Source organism: Culex quinquefasciatus, chromosome 3 (genome assembly GCF_015732765.1).
Source record: "Culex quinquefasciatus strain JHB chromosome 3, VPISU_Cqui_1.0_pri_paternal, whole genome shotgun sequence".
NCBI classification, from domain to species: Eukaryota; Metazoa; Arthropoda; class Insecta; order Diptera; family Culicidae; genus Culex; species Culex quinquefasciatus.
Window position 1 is genome coordinate 77225888 of NC_051863.1, and position 21701 is coordinate 77247588.

At 40.8% G+C, this 21701-nt stretch overlaps 2 protein-coding genes across 3 annotated transcripts; one reads left to right on the forward strand and one right to left on the reverse strand.

Moving 5' to 3' along the window:
- On the forward strand, positions 1-9660 carry LOC6033803 (sodium-coupled monocarboxylate transporter 1). Its single transcript, XM_001844149.2, has 14 exons — positions 1-158; positions 2325-2663; positions 2722-2881; positions 2999-3064; positions 3127-3178; positions 3246-3313; positions 3374-3528; positions 3591-4644; positions 4804-4869; positions 7688-7739; positions 7810-7877; positions 7939-8343; positions 8399-8779; positions 8839-9660. Exons 2-14 carry the CDS (start codon positions 2365-2367, stop codon positions 9256-9258), a joined length of 3246 nt encoding a protein of 1081 aa, XP_001844201.2. The 5' UTR covers positions 1-158; positions 2325-2364; the 3' UTR covers positions 9259-9660.
- Positions 9661-16985: 7325 nt separating this feature from the next.
- On the reverse strand, positions 16986-21495 carry LOC6033802 (phenoloxidase-activating factor 2). Of its 2 annotated transcripts, none has more exons than XM_038265924.1 (5): positions 21124-21495; positions 20965-21053; positions 20830-20893; positions 20622-20721; positions 16986-17747 (listed from the first exon to the last, which is right to left on the reverse strand). In XM_038265924.1, the coding sequence occupies exons 1-5, from the start codon at positions 21214-21216 to the stop codon at positions 17011-17013; spliced, it is 1083 nt and encodes a 360-aa protein (XP_038121852.1). In that variant the 5' UTR covers positions 21217-21495; the 3' UTR covers positions 16986-17010. The 2 variants fall into 2 exon arrangements, with proteins under 2 accessions (XP_038121852.1, XP_038121851.1); XM_038265923.1 differs by having other exon boundaries at positions 20830-20908.
- Between the last annotated feature and the right edge of the window lie 206 nt (positions 21496-21701).

A 21701-nucleotide genomic window follows, 5' to 3' on the forward strand; every position in this document is an offset into this window, starting at 1 on the left:
GCTGATAGTTGGATGCTGGACGGGACGGGAGGTCAGTCTTAACCGTTGCTTTCTCCAGAACGGATCGAGCACACGAGAAGTGTTGCGGTGATTGCGACGACGTGCTTCTGAACGAGCAGGATCGCCGACTGAGCAAGTGCAACGGGCTCAAGCTCAAGGTAAGGAGTTCAATCGCACATCAAGCTGATACTTGCGGATTATAGTAGCGTTTTATTGAAATGGTTATTGTTGAGTACATATTTTCACGAGACAGTTGGCTTTTGCAGTGCTTAGTCGTGCTGCCTGACGAAGTTTTCGTTAAGAATAAAAATTATTTTAAACACGGTCACAGATCAGGTAACTTAAATTCTAATACAGTAAATGTTCGGTAACTGGGCGTTGTTTAACTGGGGTGCTTTTTAACCGGGCGCTCGATAACTGGGCCGTAGCCCAGTTAAAAAGCAGACAAACGTCAAAAAACCAAAACAAACCAAAATGACCGAGGGGTTAATGGATGCAAAAATCATATTTAATAAATTAAAAAAAAACTTTTTCCAACCTTTGTTTGATTTCAAGTTACAATTAAAGAAATATGGAAAGTAAGCAATGTAAATAAATTTGAGTAAATTTCATTTTTATATTTCATCTGGAAAATATTCTGCATCGGTGGCCCCCTCGTTATTTTTTGTTCAGCCCAGTTAACGGGCAACATTGACTGGGCTACGTTCTCAGTCCAGTTAAAGAACAACTACTGTAAACCACGTTCGTACGTTCTTTAAGGCTGAATTCATAATTCTTCATCCTTGAGAACCACATTGAAACTCTTAAAAATAGGATCATTTGTTCTCAACGATCACAAACTTGTGTGTGATGTTTGAAAGAATCGAAACCGGTTAAAAGGGGCAAAAAATATAAACTAATAATTGCAACTGTAAAAATGACGAGCCCTGTAAGCCGACAATAAAAATGGGCCGAGAATGTGTATTTTTCCCTTTTTCAAATTTCAGTGAAAAATTGTATAGGGACCATCCACATACAACGTGGACACCTGGTGGGGGGAGGGGGTTACGATTGTCCACTAGGGTGCCCAGAATACTGCCTTTATATTTTTTAATGAGTTAATAATACTTTTCATTGATTTTTGCATTCATTTATTTACAAACAGTATATAAACTTAATAGATTAATTACTTTTATATTCAATCTTCATTTTCCGGGCTATCGATTTCTTCAATTTCCGCCAGGTACTCTCACGTTTCACGAAAATGTGTGCTTGTTGATTTTGCTTGTCTGCCGCAAGCAAGTAGTTGCGAAGGTCTTCGATGTTGAGAATACTAATCTTTGCCCCTGCAGAGTTCACCCAAAATACGCGATAGAACTTGCAGCTCAAGTGAAGGGTCTTTTGGACGAACACATCCCGTAGAACTCGATGGCTGCTTTCGCGGAACTCGACTTCACCGCTCTTGAGTTCAACGGTTACTCTAAGTGTTGCAGGATACGTCATTGTTGATGGACAGAACGAATTAACTACTTAGTGGTGGAAAGGGTTGTAATTTATATGCTTTCTTAGTTATACCTGAAGGCCAAAATTGTACCTAGTAGGTTGGTAGGCCGGTAATGTAGCGTGTGATATTTTGATGACATTGTTACCTAAAACATACCTAAAAGATTTAAAACAAACACTTTAAATTAATTAAGAAAGAAAACAACGAAAGTTTATGCCAAGCGTTTTAAAAATATTTCAAACAGGCATTATCAAAACTTAAATAGCCTTAGCATAGCATATTCTTTACCCAACGCTGACGAGAAACAGGATAGGGATTATGTGTCCCCGGTTATCAGGTCCCATACATCTACCCTACGTTTACGCGATGTAATTTGTTTTGCGCGCAAGCCCTTTTTCAAGGATCCCACTAAAGAAACATTGCATAAGCATTTCGAGCAGTATTTTTTAACAGTAGTATAAATATTCAGTGCTTTGTGACTGTTGGTGGATTCTGTTCTCAGGTTTACAGAAATGCTTCATTCCAACTTAAGAAGGGCACGTGTTTTGATGGAAGACAAAGAGGACCTAGATACTTCAACAAGATGTATTTGTTCAATGTACGAAGCAAAAGCTCGTAGCTCAAAAATGTTTGAAAAAGCTAGTTTTTGGACAATTCATCAGAGATTTTCATCTTATCGTACAAACACACCAAAGCTTCCTACCATAAATCAAAATACTTATCAGAAGTATCTAGTTCGTCGCGCAGATGATCGTGCAAATATCTTATCTCCCTCTCGTTGAATCATTTACCCCGCTTCGACTAACCTATTTAAATCTCATCTGTTTTAACTACGAATCAGCACTCTCTTCTGCGCTGGATACAATCCATAACCAAGCACCATGTCGTCGCCGATTCCTTCCGATGCGACAACGGTCCCAACGGACTCGGACGCTGCTGGTAATGGCCATCAGAGTGTGGACGACCTGAGCCGATCGCTGCAGCGGTTCAACTGGCCCGACTATATGGTGTTTGTGATGATGCTGATCAGCTGCATCTTCATTGGGATATACTTTGGCTACAAGGATCACCAGAAGCACAAGAACCGCAAAACGGCCCGGCGGGACTCGGAAGCGCTGGATTATCTGGTCGGTGGACGAAAGATGTCCGTGTTTCCCGTGTCGGTTTCGCTGGTGGCAAGGTGCGTATATGATTTGAAGTTTAAGATAGGATTTGACCATTTTTTGCGTTTGTTTCAGTTGGATCTCCGGAATATCTCTGCTGGGAACGTCGACGGAAATCTACGTGTACGGTACGCAGTATTGCTACATCGTGTTCGCGATAGTTCTCATGGGATTCGCAATGCATTACATATTCTTGCCGGTGTTCCACGATTTGCAGATAACATCGGCTTACGAGGTAAGTTTTAAAAGTTGATTAAGGGAAAAAGTATGAGAACGTTGGAATGAATGTGTTATAAGAATAAAAACAAGTCGGTTCCTCCAGGGTTTGTCAAAGTCCCTCCTTCTTTTCTAGTACCTGCAACTCCGGTTCGATAAGCGGATGAGACTGTTAGGTTCGATCTTGTTCACGTTAGCTTCGGTATGTGCTACCCTTAGATTGCGAAGGATACGATCAATAACTTGATACTCTTATCCTTGTAGCTTCTCTGGCTCCCAATTGTCGTGTACGTCCCAGCGTTAGCCTTCAATCAAGGTATGACATAGTAGTTAGTTGATTTTTTACTTCCAATCTAATGATTCTTTTACTTTGTTCTCGGTAGTGTCCGGAGTCAACATTCACGTGATCACACCCATTGTCTGCTTAGTCTGCATCTTCTACACCAGTGTGGTGAGTTGCCCATGTTCAGAGTTTGATCTTCATAGATTGTAACGAACATTCTCCTTATAGGGTGGTTTGAAGGCCGTAGTTTGGACGGATGTGATCCAGACCACGGTCATGGTTGGTGCTATGATCATCGTAATCGTTAAGGGTACGATGGACGTGGGAGGTCTCGGCGTAGTTATTGAGAGGAATTCGGCAGGTCAGCGGTTGGAGAAACCGATGTAGGTTATCATAGATTTTAACGCATTTCCCAAATAACTTTCAATCAACTGTACTTTTCTAGTTTTGATCTCGATCCGACTGCTAGGAATACCTTCTGGAATCTTTTCATTGGTGGTGCCTTTTTTTGGACATCTACCAATGCCACCAACCAAAACATGATCCAAAGGTACCTGTCACTGCCAACCTTGAAAGCCGCTCGTCGGGCTCTGATATTGTTTCTATTCGGAACAACTGCTGTTTTATCACTTTGCTGCTATAATGGTCTTTTGATCTACGCGATGCATCACGACTGTGATCCACTGAGTACCGGTCTGGCGAAAGCTAAAGATCAACTGGTTCCACTGCTGGTCATGGAGGTGCTGGCGATCTACCCAGGACTAGCCGGACTGTTTGTTGCCGGTATTTTCAGTGCTGCCTTGAGTTCTCTTTCGACAGCACTAAACTCGCTGTCAGCCATCGTTCTGGAAGACTTTTGCAAACCGTTTGTGAAGAAACCTCTGACAGAATTCCAAGTTCGGTACCTGATGAGAGCATCGGTGTTAGTGTTCGGAACTATAGCTGTTATCCTGGTGGTTGTCGTGGAGAAGATGGGAGCCGTGCTTCAACTATCAATGAGTCTTGGTCCTGTCACCTTGGGCCCACTGTTCGGTCTATTCATCATGGGTATGTTCTTCCCTCGAATCAACGGAACTTGCGCGATCATCGGAGCCACCGGCGGACTTCTCACCATGTCTTACATCGTAATCCGATCACAAATTTCAATCGCCCTCGGAGAGATCACCTTCGCCGAAAAACCAGTTACCGTTGAAGGATGCGCGTATGACTTTACACCCCTCAACAAAACAATAACCTTCCCTACGGACGGCGCAGATTCGCACGTGGAAAAATCCCTCCACCATGTTTCCTTCCTGTACTACACCCTAATCGGCTCTATGGTCCCGACCATTATCGGGTACCTATGCGCCGTAATCAAAAGCTTCACCGTGGGCTACCGACCGGAAGAGCTAGACATCGATCCGCTTCTGTTAGCCCCGTTCTTGCGAAAGTACCAAAAGCCAAGCAAAACAGCCCACATGGCCGAGGTGATACACGAGTTTGAAACGAAGGACGTGCAACTCTGAGAGTGCGAGTGTGATTCGGTGTGAATGCGATTTGAAATAAATGAAACATTTCAAGACTGAAAGCTGTGAAGCGAGAGCTTTCAATTTTTTTGTGTGTTTGGAGAGAAATCCTGTTTGTTGATGCTTTCTCTTTGGGGAAAATTGTATTTTCAGTACTTGCAGTTGCGATTCGACAAACGGATGCGAATATTTGGCTCGATCCTTTTCATGGTGGCGTGTGTAAGTATAGCTAATTTATTTTAATCTTCCGGTTTTTTAACACTCTACTGGCCAAACATTATTTTACCCGTGTTCAGGAGGTTATTTTGAGCAACGTTTGTTCTACGAAAAACTTTACTTCTCTTGTTTTATGTTTTTCTTGTTTTTTTTTAGTATTTTAATTTGCATTTATATTGTTTAGTTTATCCTTGTTTTTGGTAGAATTTAGACTATTCTACCATCTAATATAATTACATTTTGCCTATATAATTTTTTCACGTTTTTACAGTCACTTTTTCATTTTTTTGTCGTTTTTTACATTTTCTTCTATAGAATGGCGTCATTACCATTTACATTTCTAAAAAATGCAAACTTGACCTCTAAAAAAATACGTTTTTAAAAACATTGTCAAAGTCACATAAAATAAGTGAAACTTCCAGCCCCTAAATTTTCTTAAATTTTAAGAGTTCTTCTTTCCAATGCACTGCCGCTCGAATCTAGTCCGTCCCATATGTAATTTCGTCAATTTTTAGGTAATGATACAGGTCGGTTCAAAATCATGTAAACTATCAGAAAAACCCATAAAATTTGGTACTTTGTTCTAGAAATCCGGAGAAAATCCACTATTTCGTGAAATTCTAACACGTAGCCTTACAGTATGTAAAAAAAGTATTTACACCCCTTGGGCACTATGCACATTTTGTGACACATGTTAACAATTTAAAGTTTGACAGAAACCTAGTAATACGTTTTGTTCAGAAGCTCATGTCAAACATTTTGCTACAAAAAGCTCATGAAAAGATGATTTCTATAAAAAGTTAAATAACAATTACTATTACTAAAATAAAAAAAAGGTGCAAAAAAAGTTTGTACACCTTTCGAAAAATTAACATAAATAATGTTATTTGTTGACAAATCACCATAAATCCAGGCTCCCAACTCTAAATAGGCATCCTTGACTGATTAAAAAAAAAATTTTGGATTGAATATAAAGTTTACTAACTACTTAGTATAAAAGTTTATATAACTCTGGAAATTTTATATAAAACTTATCTAAACTTAATTTTGCAAACTTTCAATTTATCTTAATGTCAATATATGACCATAGTATTGCTAAATAAACATTTTGGAGTGGGTATAACACCGTTTTGGGGGTCTTTGTATCGATAGAATAGATTTTCGTTGGAATTGGGTACCAACCCGGAATTACGTCATCGGAAAATCCACCGGCATCCGAACCGGTCCACAATTCACAAGTCAACCTATGTGGCATCGGAAAGGGAATAAAATTTCCGATCTTTTGATACCCATACATTTAGGGTTTCTATAAAACCCACGTTTTTAAATACCTACATGTAAAATCATGTAAAATCATAAAATTTCATATTACAGAATTTTATTTGAATCCAGTAAAAAGATGATTTTCAACCACTCCTGAAAGCTTCATGACGGTATTACATGATTAAACTGAGTCAGAGACGATTTTAAGCTCAACATTTTGCTGTGCGCAAAGCGGACTGTCAAACTTTCTGAACGTTTTCTCCGAATTGATTTACGGGTGCCACGATATCTCGAGATGGGATGGACCAAATTGGCTGAAATTGAGATGAAGACTCTCAAGACATATCTCGTGTGCATGACGAAGCCCGATTTTGAAATTCTGCTTTTTTTTAAATACAAAAATCATAAACTGACGATTTTTTATTTGAAAAACACATGAATATTTTTATCTTTTTTTAAAATGAGTTTTTTAAAAATTGGCCCTCGTCATGCACACAGGACCGAAGGATTGATAGGACCTTTTAAAAAAAGCTCTGGAATTGTTCTTTTAGAAATTCCTTAATAAATATATTTATCCCTTTCCAAAGGCTTTCTAAAACTTGTGAAAACATTTGAACATTTGAATTAACAAATCTATAGTTTTTTAAAGGTCTTATAAACTGTTGTGTTTCACATGTTATAGGACCTTTTAAATAAAAAAAAAAACTCTGGAAAAGTGACCGTGAAAACACTAAGAACGATTATTTGTAAAAGCAAACTTGACATTTCGTAAACTTTTAAACGTTTAACAAAAAAATTGAAGAACATAATGATTTGATTCAAATCACGGTTTATTTTATGAATACTTTTAAACGTGCAAGTCATAGGCACTCTGATAGCATTTTGTGAAATTTGTTAGCAATAAAAACGACACAATTTTATATGTTTATGTCTCAAATTTATTAAATTTAATTCATCTAAATAATTCATTGACAGTTTTTGTTATACCATGGTGTCAAGTCGGCAAAGTGTAAGGATTTTTGCTCAGCAAGAGTTGGTAGCCTTAGGCATAACTCAACCAATCGGGACGATTCTTGTTTCCAGTGATTTGAAATTTTGCAGAACTTGATTTAAACAAATCTGTAATTTCTGCGACCGAAAACATCGTTCCACCTTTTTTAAAACGGAATTTTTGGCCATTTTTTTTACACGCGAAAAAAAAAGTTGGAACGATGTTTTTGATCGCAAAAATTACAGATTTGATCAAATTAAGTTCTGCAAAGTTCTAGAATTCTCAAGACATCCTAACAAAAAACTGGAAAAAAGAATCATCTTGATTGGTTGAGTTATGCCCGAGAACCAGAGAGTTGAAGTTACCGTTCCACCTTTTTTGAAGCCTTGGGCGTTGGAATGTTAATAGACCTGGTCTTAGGGCCAAAAGTTGTTCATCCCTGGTTAAAGCCCTTTGAAACGGTTATTTTTAATTTACTAGAGTTAAGGCTTTTGAATCCATCCACAAACCACATGTTTGGACTCTTAAAACTTGGAACCTTTTTAATAACGAAAAAACATATTTTAGTTGCTCTGGATGCCGATAGTTATTTACGTGCCAGCTCTAGCGTTTAACCAAGGTAAGATCCAGAGAATGGACATGTTCATGTCATACTGAACAAATTACTCAACAGATTATTTCCTTTTCAGTCACTGGCATCAATGTCCATACGATAACTCCAATAGTATGCTTGATTTGTATATTTTACACTAGTGTGGTAGGTATTACCAAAATGATGATCAAAGCAGGATTACATCACAGTCAACCTATTCCCAAAGGGTGGCCTCAAAGCGGTCGTCTGGACCGACGTCATACAGTCCGGCGTGACGCTGGGTGCCCTGCTTGTGGTTCTCATCAAGGGCGTCGTTAGCGTTGGCGGACCGGCCGTAGTTTGGGAACGCAACATGGCTAGCAATCGGATCGAACCGCCCAACTTTGATCCGGATCCAACGGTACGCCATACGGCCTGGGTGTTTCTGATTGGGGGTTCGGTTTGGTACACTTACGGGGTGTCCTGCAGCCAGGACATGATCCAACGGTACCTTTCACTTCCAACGCTTGGGGCGGCTAGGCGAGCCTCCCGAGGGTTCGTCTGTGGAATGCTGCTTGTTTATTCGATCCTGTTTAGCCTCGGGATGCTTATCTATGCCACGTACCATGATTGTGACCCGTTGACCACCAATGTAAGAGTGATTTAGGATTGGGTAAAGTGTGAGCTTTAATAATGATTCATTTCAGTTGGCCAAAGCTAAGGATCAACTGTTACCATTGTTCGTGATGGACACATTCCAGGGTTATCCCGGTGCGGCAGGTGTCTTCGTTGCTGGTATTTTCAGTGCAGCGCTGAGCTCACTCTCCTCTGCCTTGAACGCGTTGGCCGCTATTGCATTTGAAGACTTCTGCAAGCCTTATTTCGGCAACACACTGAGCGAATCGCAGATTGGTTACATCCTGCGTGGTTCGGTTCTTCTCTTTGGAGCCGTTTCGGTGGTGTTCATCTACATTGTCGAACACTTGGGAGCGGTGATGCAGCTGACGATGACCCTGAGTTCTACTTCCGGAGGACCACTGTTTGGGCTGTTTGTGATGGGCATTTTCATGCCCTGGGTTAACGCAACGGTAGGTCACATTTTGATGTCTTCACAACTGAAAAACATCAAAGTATTTTCAAATTACAGGGCGCTCTGTACGGAGGTCTGGCCGGCCTTTGCTCGATGGCCTATCTGTGCTTCAGGTCGCAGGCATCGCTAGCAACGGGTGAGATTATCTACTCGTCCAAGAACGTCAGCATCGCGGGATGTATGTACCAGTTTGAAAACACCACAAAACCGGAACCGACCTTTGACGAGATGGAAAAATCTTTCCATCACATTTCATACCTTTATTTTACACTTTTTGGAACATTTGTTTCCTGCCTTGTGGGATCTGTGGTCAGCCTTGTGAAAAAGAGTGAAAACGAGGAACTTTTGAACCAGCAGCTGCTGGCACCGTTCATTAGGAAATATTTAAGCGAAAAATGTCAACCGGCCGAACAACGTGAATTGACAGAAACAATGCTTGAGAAAACTGTTCATAATGATATCCATAGACCGGAATAAGAAAATGACTTAACAGCACTGCAAGAACTGCCTGAAGAATTATTAAAAAAAAAAACATTGTACAAAATGCATTTTTTTTTTTTTGTAGAGCCTTAATACCACTGCGACCAATTATAGGAATATTGTGGTGTGACCCATTTTTTATAGCAAATCAGGTTAACCCATCACCATGGAACGGTGAGGGGCATCTCCAAAATGTATTGCAGAAGCAAGAAAAGCAGAATTGAACCAATGACTAATAAAAGAGAAGATTGATGCTGTTAAAAATTGTTGTTGTAAGTTATGGCCAATCATAACTATTCGGTAGCAGGTCGTTGATTAATTGATAGCAAATTTAGTATGCCATCGTGAACCATAAATATCCCAACAACACGAGTATGGTAAGAAACTCACCTCTCCCACCGTAGTCACATAAAAAAGATAAGACACCAAGTCAATTTCAGGAGCTCCCGGGGCAGCTTCCTCGGTTTATTGCCATAAACTGCACACAAGCACACACGGACAAGGGTATTGGTTATGATTTCTGGTTTGTTTCCACCATTGAAGTCATTATGTAAATGAGTTTCTAAATCGCGAAATTAAATTTCCAGTCACTGGTCATAAATAACGACACAATTTACTGCTCATTTGACGCACAGCACGGTGTTGGTGGTCATTTAGAAAAAAAACTGGCAGGTACACAAACCCTCACACCACACACACCGGTGCGTTTGCAATGAATCCAACACAACCGTAAATAATTACCACCTGACAATCAATTCCACCCCACAAGAGGTGGAATGTGCAGCCAGCAACAGGTGAGGTGGGTTTTGGGCTTGACGCACTTTCCACAGATCGTAAACCGCTTCCATTTATTAATCATAATTAAAATGTACAGTTTTATTTCAGCTCATATCGTCGTGTACAAAGCGGTCACAGATTATGGGGGGTATTAAAGTTAATCACCGTGTAGTCGCGTGTTTAATATGGTTACCTTGGAGAAAAATAAACATTTGCGCGTGAGCATTTAAATGCTCCGAAACATGCATTGAAGGAGGACATTTACATTAATTAATTTTATAAAACATAGAAAATAAACCCCTTCTCAGCTAGCTGGCTATTGCGTTCGTAATCAAGATGGTAATCGCTTCCATTTGGTCATTGGCGTACAGTCATCCCACATATTCGGAACGGTTTCCAGATTGTCCAATGTTCAAAAAATCATAGCGAATCGATAATTGAACATAATGATTCATTTTTACCTTCATTTGAAAGCTTTTCTTGCGATCTTTCGAATGCTGTATCGAACATCTGCAAATTTCAACTTTTATATGAAGTTTTTGAAGAATTACTTTGACCCTTGAAATCCACAAATTCGGAACACTTTTTTCTTACGAATGTAAATAAACTTTGGATCTCTCCAGGAGTACATATTTATTACCAAATAATGACTTCACACACTGAAACCAATGAAACTCAAGCTTAGTGATATTTTATACATGGTTTGATAACTTTTTTTTGGTGAAAATATCAGTTAAATTCATGTGTTCCACAATTGTGGGAGGCACAATAACATCCCACAATTATGAAACAGGCCATTTGGAGGCAGTGTTTTGCTGCTCTGGTCAAAATAGTCTTGGAATGAAGTTTTTGTTCAAAAAGTACTACTTTTACTAGTGAAATAACAAGATAATGTCCAAATGAAGGTTCTAAAAATAGTAAGGTCGACAGAAAAGCTACTTTTGGCATGCTATTGACAAATTATCATAAAGTGTACCGAATTTGTGGGTGTTCCGAATATGTGGGATGACTGTACTCTTAAAATGTAACGTCACGCTTGCCCAAACCTCTCTACTTATGAATGACGCCTTATAAAATTATCAAATCGTTACGTTGAAAATTGATTATAAGTCAGATATCTGTGAATATTTAATTTGAAAATTCACAATTAAAGATTAGTAAAACAATGTGGATCAAAATTTATAAAACCTTTACATATTTTTGGTTAAATAAAAAAGCACAACTCTGCTAGAAATGCCACTAATCAAGCCATTTCCATGAAAAATATTTGTTTCTCAACAAAATTTGTTTACAGACAATTCAAATCAATTTGAAGACACTTTTGATTTTTTATTGTGAAGTTAAATATGTCTTACGCCGGGACCGTGGTGTAGGGGTAAGCGTGGTTGCCTCTCACCCAGTCGACCTGGGTTTGATCCCAGAAGGTCCCGGTTGCAAATTTTGAGACGAGATTTGTCTGACCACGCCTTCCGTCGGACGGGAAGTAAATGTTGGCCCCGGTCTAACCTAAAAAAAGGTTAGGTCGTTAGCTCACTCCAGGTGTAGGAGTCGTCTCCCTGGGTCCTGCCTCGGTGGAGTCGCTGGTAGGCAGTTGGACTTATCCAAAGGTCTTCAGTTCGAATCCTGGGGTGGATGGAAGCTTAGGTGTAAAAAGAGGTTTGCAATTGTCTCAACAATCAAGCCTTCGGACACCTAGTTTCGAGTAGGAATCTCGTAATCGAGAACGCCAAGGCAATGCTGTAGAGCGAATAATTTGATTTATTTTTTTTAAATATGTCTTATTGCACTTTCTTATAATAATTACATATCTTTTACATGCTATGTGGTATGGCTTAATGGTCTTCATAATATTTATTTTATTCACTTCAAATTGTTTTTCATTATTGCATTGAATAGAATACATTTGGGTGAAAAAAAATCACAATAACTTGATATCAGCAACTTTTTTATGTTGTTTTTTAAGTCAAAAAGTATCCAGATAATTCAAAAATGTAGTCTGCTTTTGATTAGGATTAATTTTCATTGAGAAAATCGTGCCAATTTTTATAAACGTTAAAAAAAATTTCGATGAAAACTAGTTTTTGAGGTTTGTTTTTTTTAAATGTTCTACCATGCTCAGTATGATTACAAACTAGTTCGTTTCTTTCCCACTTCGACTGGCTGCGGTTTAACCTTGATTTATGATAATTTTAAATCATAATTTAGATGGTCTGAATTATGATAAATTGTGAGCATTTCTACCAACAATGGTTTATATTGCCACAAAAAGCTAATGAAAGGATGATTTTATTTTTATAAAAGTTCTATAACAAATACTTTTGAAACTGCAAAATACGTGCAAAATCGACCGAGCCACGTAGCCCAGTGGTAACGCTTCCGCCTCGCAAGCGGTAGATCGGGGTTCAAATCCCGGCTCGGACCAACACAACCGGTGATCTTTTCCCTTCTGGAATCGATTGCTTAGTAAAGGGAAGGTAGTGTATCGTCACAAACTGGACCTTATCACGACACCTTAGGGAGGCGACCTATGGAATGTTAACATTAACCTTAACATGTTAACATTAAGTTGAGAATGAAACTGCCACTGAATCCGCTTTGTAAATGCCGGCCCCGATACTCTTCAAGGGTGTTCCCTTCAGGAACTGGGAAAGATTTACTTTTTTTACTTAAAATACGTGCAATAAAAGTATGTACATCATTCGAATTATGACTACAAATAAAGTTACTTGTTGGTAAATCACCTTTACTCCAGTGTTCCAACCTTTATTAGGCGAAAACGAAACTATTGGCACTACGCCCCCCGGGGCATGGCCTTCCTCTAACGTGGGATTTCTGCTCCAGCGCCTCTGACGAGACAGGAGAAACCGGGACCGACGTTTTACTTCACCATCCGATAGAAGCTCAGTGGATAAAGCGGGAATCGAACCCGCGTCTCATAGCATCATCGGGATCGGCAGCCGAAGCCGCTACCCCTGCGCCACGAGACCCACAACCCCTTTATTAGGCATCTTGGACAAATTTAAAAAAATAATTTGGATTGAATATAAAATTTACTAATTACTAAGTATAAAAGTTTATAAAACTCTGGAAATTCTATAAAAAAAACTATTCTAAATTGGAATTTCGTACCAACCCGGGATCAACAGGAAGGTGCTGTGTCCTTTACCTCGCCTAGACCAGACCAAAATCCATGAAAAAACTTTCAGACCAAATCTGTCAGACCAAGACTGTCAGACCAAAGAGCAAAAAGTAAACAATCTTGGTCTTCGACGTAGGTGCACACAAATCAAGAAAAGAAATTTTGAAAATGTATTTTATTTTTCCAATTCAATAACTGGTTTTGGGCTGCAAAATTGGATGTACGCCAGAGAATGATTAAACTGTGCGTCGCCCTGTACACCGACAATTAAATAAGCAGTCAAAAGCCTTATTCTTCCAATTTAATTTTTGATCGTGTTTTCGGTTTACACCTGAACAATCTTGAAATTATTTATGCGAATTTGTGATTCCTCCCGTACCCATCATTCCCTTGGGGATCAAGTCGTCGAATGTTTTGAAAAAGTTACTTTTTGAGTTTCTCTTTGTTTTGTCGCTCGTGTCTTTCACAGGTGACCTGAACAGCCATGACCAACGACGACCAACTTTTTCAAAACTTTTTTTTTCGTAAAATCTCGATAACTCATGATGGTTACAAGCAAACCCCTTATGTTTATAAATATATATATTTTTGTAATTGAGCAATTTTGTAGAACATTGTAACATAACCCTGCAATGTTACAAAACATACGAAATTTTAAAATTAACAGTTTATTGTATATTCGAAAAGTACATGAAACTGACCTTAAAATAAACTGTTCCAATTATTTTTTACAATCGTGTATCGAAAAATGCCATAACTTTTGAAAACTATTTTTGTAGTTTTCTCCATAAAAAAATAACATAATTTACAACATAACATACAATGACCCTTTGTAGGATGTAACCGATGGCAGTTCCTGACCCAATCGTTACTGTGACTATGTTTGTACACTCAAACCCCGATGGTTTGACACCAACTGTTGTCAAACGAACGGGTCACTTTTTAGTTTGACACCCCTTTTACACGGAGTTCACCCAAACTACCAAACGTTTGTTTTGATAGTGTGCGTGATCGCCGTGTTAAAAGTGACAGTTCGTCACTTTTTAATTTGACTTTGACCAACCAACGGGGTACAAACTAAAAAAGTGTCAAACGAAAAAGTGACCAACCACCGGGGGTTGAGTGTATCGCGTTATCGGAAAATACTTGAGTTATTGGGCGGAGCTTCACTACTCCCACTGACTAGGGCAAACAAAAGCCAAGACATCCTAGCAGTACGCAGCCAGTTCCATACCTCCACGATTGCTACCCCACAAGAAGGAGACTACACCTACTACAACTGTTTGGTAGCCGATTGGTAGCAAGGATTGACAGAAGTCTGGTTGGCGGCAAAACCGTAGATGACTTGCGAAGTCAAGAGCCGGGAATCGGTCTATTTGCCCGAAGGACCCGTAACCAGACAGACCGGCCTAGAAGTCCGTCGGACAGCAGTTAATTGCCGCGTTAAAACCAAGTGTCCCCTCAATGTTTGACCGACGGAGTGCCGTCGAAGCCGGACGTTTCGGACGCTTCCGTGATGTCACCGTGGAACCCAACAACCCCGATGTGTCCACGTCCTTTGTGCTCGATTACGGGCAATGTTCCGGCCAACCGTCAACACCGGCCGAAGTCTCAATCCGTCACCATATTGAAAGGAGCACAGGACGTTCGGATGGGTCCACCAGAAGCCGCACGCATCAACCTCTACCGAGTTCCAGGCACGGGGACCGTGATCCGTGTAAGCGCCCGGAGGTCGCTTAATCATCATCCGGAGGAGATTGCTGGAAGGAGGAGGAGCTGGGTGATCGTTGAGCTGCTGGGGCCCTAAGAACCCGGAAGGAACAGGTCAGATAGACGATAAGAAAGTGGTAAAGTTTAGGTTAGGAAAGGTGAAGGAAGTTAGTAGGAGGAAGTGGGAGAATAAAAGTGTGCACAAAAGTTAATAAAAGTGGTGTTTCGTTTGGTAGCTCAGGTGTTTTTCCTGTGTCCGATTAGTTCAGTGTGGATAAGCGTGCCGACCTTGAGGTGTTTTGTAGAGTCCCTGCATTGAGGAAGGTCTCGAATAACCGATAAAACAAGGATTTGAAATGGATTTTTAAATCAATTTAAAAAAATAACTTCCTAGCCCTTCTTGACAGAAAAGGTGCTACTTGGCAGCTTGTACCATTTGATCCATCGGAAAAAATGTTGTATTGTCAATTATTTTTCGAAGTAAAATAAAAAAAAAGTGATCAAAAATGGTTTTCAAACGTTTGTTTCACCGTTGAACCGAAAAATTTACATAGGGCTTTAGGACCCTATTATTGAAATACACGACTTTTTAGAATGGAAAAAAATTGAGGGGGCCGTACCACCCCTCCGTCAAGATATATCTAAAAATTTAGCTCGGAATCGTGATTAGGGATAAAAATTACTCCTTAGGACAAAGCTTCTCCCACAATGAAAAGGGGACGGCCACTGCTGAGTTAGTTGGAGGAGAATGTCTCCAAAATGAAACTCTCCTTCACCATGTTTATCGATAGAGGTACCAAAAATAATGTTGCTTAGCATGATTTCCTTTAATTTTCCCCAATTTTACTATTTTATTTATTGACAGGGCACCTAAATTCAAATCTGTCGATTGTAGCGTGTTCAGAAAGTCCACATTTATCATACCCCAACGAAACTGAAGCGTTTACTGATATAAATTTTAAAAGATGTCGAGTTGTGTTATGGCGAAAATGGACACGAAAAAATTGAAAAAGAAAATTTTCGAATTTGCAATGTCCAAGCAAAATCACATCACATTCCCCGCCCATGACATTCGTCGATCACCTATAGGAGGGGCCCACCAAACTCCTCCGCCGTCATTAAAAGAAATCCACTCATAAACATCGAATTATTTCTTCACTTTTGCTAAGCTCCCTCGCGGCCTCGACAACAACGATAAACGGACTTTGCGATAATAACCCATAAAGCCAGCCAAAAGGCAAGCATCACACCACCAGGCCGTTCTGAGCCACGCGAATCGTGGTGGCCCCACCAGAGCCAGAAGGGATTACCTTTTGCAGGCTGCATTTCGCTGTACACTCGGGGGAGAGAGATTTTAATTAATGCCTGGACTCGTGCCCTGCCACCTGGGACGAATCCCACCACGGAACGTGACTGAAACCTCCGCGGTCGATTATGAATGAGCTTTTTGAGGAGGTTCTGGGGCAAAATAACCGACGTTGAATCGATCGATTGTGGTGGGTCGTAACAAATTGTAATGTTGTTCAAATAAATATAAAAGCCCACCTTAACGGCCGATAATGAGACTGTAAAATAGTTTTACGACCCATCTTGAATTTCACCGATGAGTGGTCAGTGATACCTGATGGTTGCTGTCGTCGTTGAATTGTACCAGTTTGCTGATCCAGTAGGAGTCGTAAATGTGCGTTGCTCTTTTTTTATCCGTCTCCAAACATGACCACGACCACGGGAAGTAATGCGATAAATCTTGAGTACTAAAAATGGCACCTTAGGCAGAACGGCAGCGAACCTGCTTCGAGCAATCAGGCCAGATAAATTGGCCAGAGGTGTGACTTGGGGGCATGGTGACCATGTGAGAGTTACAGTTGGATTAGTTGTGAAAAACAGACCCGGGCTACGGGCCTGAACCTGACACACAGATTTTGTTACGTTTGCGGAATGACGTGGTCCTGACAATATCTGTCCCAGCCAGGATTGCAATAAAGATAGGAATCTGGCTGATCTGTGGCGTCAATTACAGGTTCAAGTTTTTGCATTAATTATGGTTACAACCGGTGGTCTATGAGCGGTACTTCGAAATGATCATTAATAGGCCAGCTACTGGAACAGGTTTTATTCGTCACTCAGTTTACGAAAATATCAACGTGATACATCTTGGCAATTTCACCGTCTATCCAATCGCGGTAGTAAGGAACATTAACGTACACACCGGGCACTCCGTGTGCCCCACATTCCGCCCCGAAGGCCACAATTCCGGCCAGGTAGTACTGGTTTTCGGCATTCGGTATTCGGCACACCAGCGGAGATCCTCCGTCACCTTTGCAGGCGTCCTTGCCCGATTCACCCCCCGCGCAAAGAAATCCCTCGTGGAGTTGGAAGTACCGATCGTTGAGCTGTTGGCGCAACGCCTTCTGGCACTGTCCACGCGGCACGATCGGCAGCTTGGTTCGTTTCAGAATGGACGAGTTCCGGCCGTTGATGTCCTCACCCCAGCCGGAAAACACACACCGCCGGTTGTCAAAGTTGTCGTTTTGGTGTGGCAGACAGACCGTTCCAACCACCTCCGTGAACCACACGTGCTCGTCGATGAACAGAATGGCGATGTCGTTCTGCAGCAAATCGTTGTAAAAGTGTGGATGGATGATCATTTTGTGGACGGCCCGATCCTGGGGTGGGTAGATCTCCACCATGTTCTCGAGGTCCCATTCACCGAACCGGACGCGTAGCTGGTCCGGTTTTTTGCCTTCGACGCAGTGCGCGATCGTGAGGACCACCTTGGACTGGATGAGCGTTCCGCCGCACAGGTAGATCTCGTAGTCCGCTTGCAAAGTGTACACGAAGGCCATCCACGGGAATTCACCTGTTGGAATATTAAAAGTTGATACGTGGGATATTGTAGGATTTTTATAATTATGTTTCAAGTAACGATTTTAGTCTTGATCTCATCATGATAAACAACAATATTGCTGAATAGTTCTCAAGATTTTTACTTGTAGTCCAGGCCAAACCGGTGGCATTCGATCTCCGTACTTCGTGTTTGACCACTTTTGTTTGTTATCTAATCTAATCTAAACTTAGCGCAGCTATCATTTCAGAAGCATCCTTGAGAATATCGGAGTGATTACTTCCAACATCCTTCTTTTATAAACATCCAGGTCAACTGCTAACCGCAAAAATTCAATTGGATTGAGTTTTAGCATACCTTTTACAAACAACAATACAGTTCAGATTATAATCTACAGGGGAGGATCGAGGGGAGGATGAAACGTGGGTATTCCCCGCCGAGCTTCAAAAGAGATTCATAAAAATGAAGTTTTGAATATGTCAGATTTTTATGTTATTCTGTATATTTTGTTTAATCCACCTCTAGGTGCTTGGTGCATTCTTCAGATTCATCTGACCTAATACAATTAATAACGGGTTTTTCTATTTCCCATTTAAAAATCTTGAAGAATAACTATTGAAGAGCTTAACCTAACTTTACAATTTTAAATGGAAACAATCTGAAATAACAGAAAATGGCATAAAACCCACTGGAATTCATTCCACCGATCACAGGTGACAACTTCCGACCAACTTTGTGACTATGGTTAACAGCGTAATCTGGTGACAAAACATTTCATACTTCTTAATTTTAAGTGGAAAGTGTTTGCCTTATAGGCCCTGTAGATCGTTGGAGTCAATTCTGATGGCTATTAAGTATTTTTCATTTTAGGATTATTTTTCATGATGATTCTTTGGTAAACAAAATTATTAGTTCACATTTGATTAGGCTGGTACAAATTGTATGGATATTAGGACAATATTTCTGTCAGAATGTCTGAGATCCAGCCTAAAATTGTGTATAAATAACACTTAAGTGCTAGTAACTGTTATCAGATCTACAATGTTTTGAGCTCGTTGGAAAGGTCTTTTGAATACTTTTCTAAAAATGTAATAACAAAAATGTCAAAAATGTCTATTTTTGAAGCACTTAGGTCACCAATGCGTTTACGAAAAACATCACTGGCGTGTAGGCCAGATCCTTGCTCATATTTTAGTATATAAATATTGAAGTTTGAAGCATAGTAGAGCTCGGTACAGGCCGAAAAATTGGCCCCAGCAAATTCTAATGGCGCCTAGGGCGTCGCGAGGTGCGACGCATATCTTTTTTGCTGGGACGCTAAAAGCAAAAAAATAAAAAATACTAACTTAATCCACCTATGTGGTTGGAGCCATCCTCACTTATTACCAACAATGGCTGATATGATGGAATTGTACAACAAATTTATCTTTTTTTTGATCCTGAATACAAAAGGACCCGCCCGTGTGGATCAATCGGATCGCGCACTGGACTCACAATCCAGAGGTTGCTGGTTCGAATCCCGCGGCGGGCACTCTAAAATTCTATGTGTAAATATGGGTATCCGGCGCCGTCGCTCCGTGCCTTACTCAAACACTTAGGAGCCCAGGGCGGCAAAGTCCTTGTAGTTAAAAGGAAGACACTAGTGAGTGGTACTAGCAATGGTGGCTATAAAGTCACCTGCGTTTTTTATAAAAAAGTACATAAATATCACTTAAGTGGCCATACCTCGAGACGGGGTTGCCCAGATCTTCAATGTTTTGTTTTGAACTAGTTGGAAAGGTCTTTTGATAACCTAACCAACGATGGGTTGGATGATGGACCGGACATAGTTTACATACATTTAAGTGAGATCCGGATATATGTGAAAACACATTTTATACAACTACTTATCGAAACTTCAATCTGTATAAATGGGACCCTAAACCAAGTCGAATGCAACAGGTTCGGGTCAAATCGGTTCAGCCAGTGCCGAGAAACATGAGCTAGTTTGTTAGTCACATACAATCATACACACACATACACCCAAAGGAAAAATATATCTCAAAATCTGCAACAGTGGATTTGCTGCAGAAAATGTCACATTTTATAACATTTTTTTTGCAGCAAGCCCGTATATCATTTTTGCCCGCGTGTAAACATTTCTGCGATCTGCAGTTCTCACCAACACATATAATGCTGGCCCGTCCCTGAGCAACACTTCAGAGAGAAGATTATGTTGGTGCTCTTTCAATCTTATTTTATCAAGCGTCCATAGCGCGGTGGTAGCGAGTCGGATCTATAACCAAGAAGATGGTGGTTCAATCTTCGTTCTGTTAAGGTTTTTTTTTGTGAAATACAATCAAAAAGCTGTCGGTAATGTCGATAATTGTCGGTAACGGGCAAAAATGTCATACTCCTATATCGCAAAAAATGCATGAGGACAGTTTTCATGCAGATAATGATATACTTTCATGCCGCCATGTATCACAATCATGCGACCGCCGGTTTGATGTACACACAGACATTTGTTCAGTTTTCGATTCTGAGTCGATATGTATACATGAAGGTGGGTCTAAGACGTTTTTATACAAAGTTCATTTTTAGAGCAGGATTATAGCCTTACCTCAGTGAGGAGGGCAAAATACGATTCGATTATCCGAAGTCCCATATAAACCTTCGAATAATCGAACTTCAGATAATCGAAACTTCGGATAATCGAGGCTTCGGATAATCGAGTCAGGACTGTATTACAAAAAAACACCCTTTTAACCATCTTCTGAAATGTAGTCAAGGTCGTTTTTAAGCATAACTTTTGAAGTACTTAACAAAACTTGCTGATTTTAATTAGAGGTAGTCAATCCGGAGATAATCAATTAATGGCACACGATTCCTCATCCCCGCTAAACTCACCGTACTTTGCCTTGCTCTTGTCATGGTACACGAACTTGCCCACGCCTTGGTTGTTTCGCGCCGCGCAAACCTTCTCTTCCTCGTCGGGCGCCTCGGTGTCCTGCAAGAACAAACGCAAAGAGAATACAGTCTTCAATTTCTCGTTCCTCGCGCGCGTTATCAACAATCGTTGCCGATCATCTTCATCGCGGCGTCGTCGTTCCATTACCGGTGCTCGCACAATTCGCTCGTACGGACAGCACTTCAAGTTCCGGCGGCGGCACTCGTCGGAGCTGGAACGATCAAAACTGAATGGTCCATTGTTGTGTTGGTAGAGTTATACAACAGAAAATCACTCGGTTACCTGAAAAACTCCAGGTGCACTTCGTCGTACACGTTGACGCTGACCGGTCGGCATATTTCCGGCTCGATGCAGAGTCCCCCGGGACATTTCTGAGGCACGCGTGGAACAAACGAAAATCAGGGTCAAAACTTCCGCTACTATACCCGCATCTTCACTCACCCGTTTCTCCCTTGCTGAAATTGCTACAAACACTTGCAACAAGATCACCAGCGGTGGCCACAATCGAAATCGCATCTGTTTACAAATGGACATAAAGAGTGCACAACAGCCGTGCTACTGCTTATCGTCGTAGACTTTCCGTCCTTTCACTGCTGGCTCTGCTGGAGTTGATGAGGCTGCTGTTGGAAAAGTGTGGTTCTGCTCATTTTCACACCCCGGGGGTGTCGGAATCGGTTTTCATGGACGGCACTTTATATCGAATTGCGTTTCAATCCAGATCAATCGATCGATATCCGCGTGAGAAGATGATCTTCGAAGATCACGTTTTGAGGTCAGCCTAGCTGTGTGAACTCTTGTACGACTGCAACGGAACTGAACACGATCAGCGATGAAGTCGAAGTTCACGCGGAGGCATTCTACGGTCTGGACACAGTCGAACTCCCTCGATGAAAGAAATAGAGCTTCCTGACAAATGCTTATCAATCCAACGGGTTTTGCCGTATCAGCAAACGGGGCGACTGTACTGAAAACGCATTCTACTATAAACATAAGCCAGCGAAAGCGTCCACCACATGGTC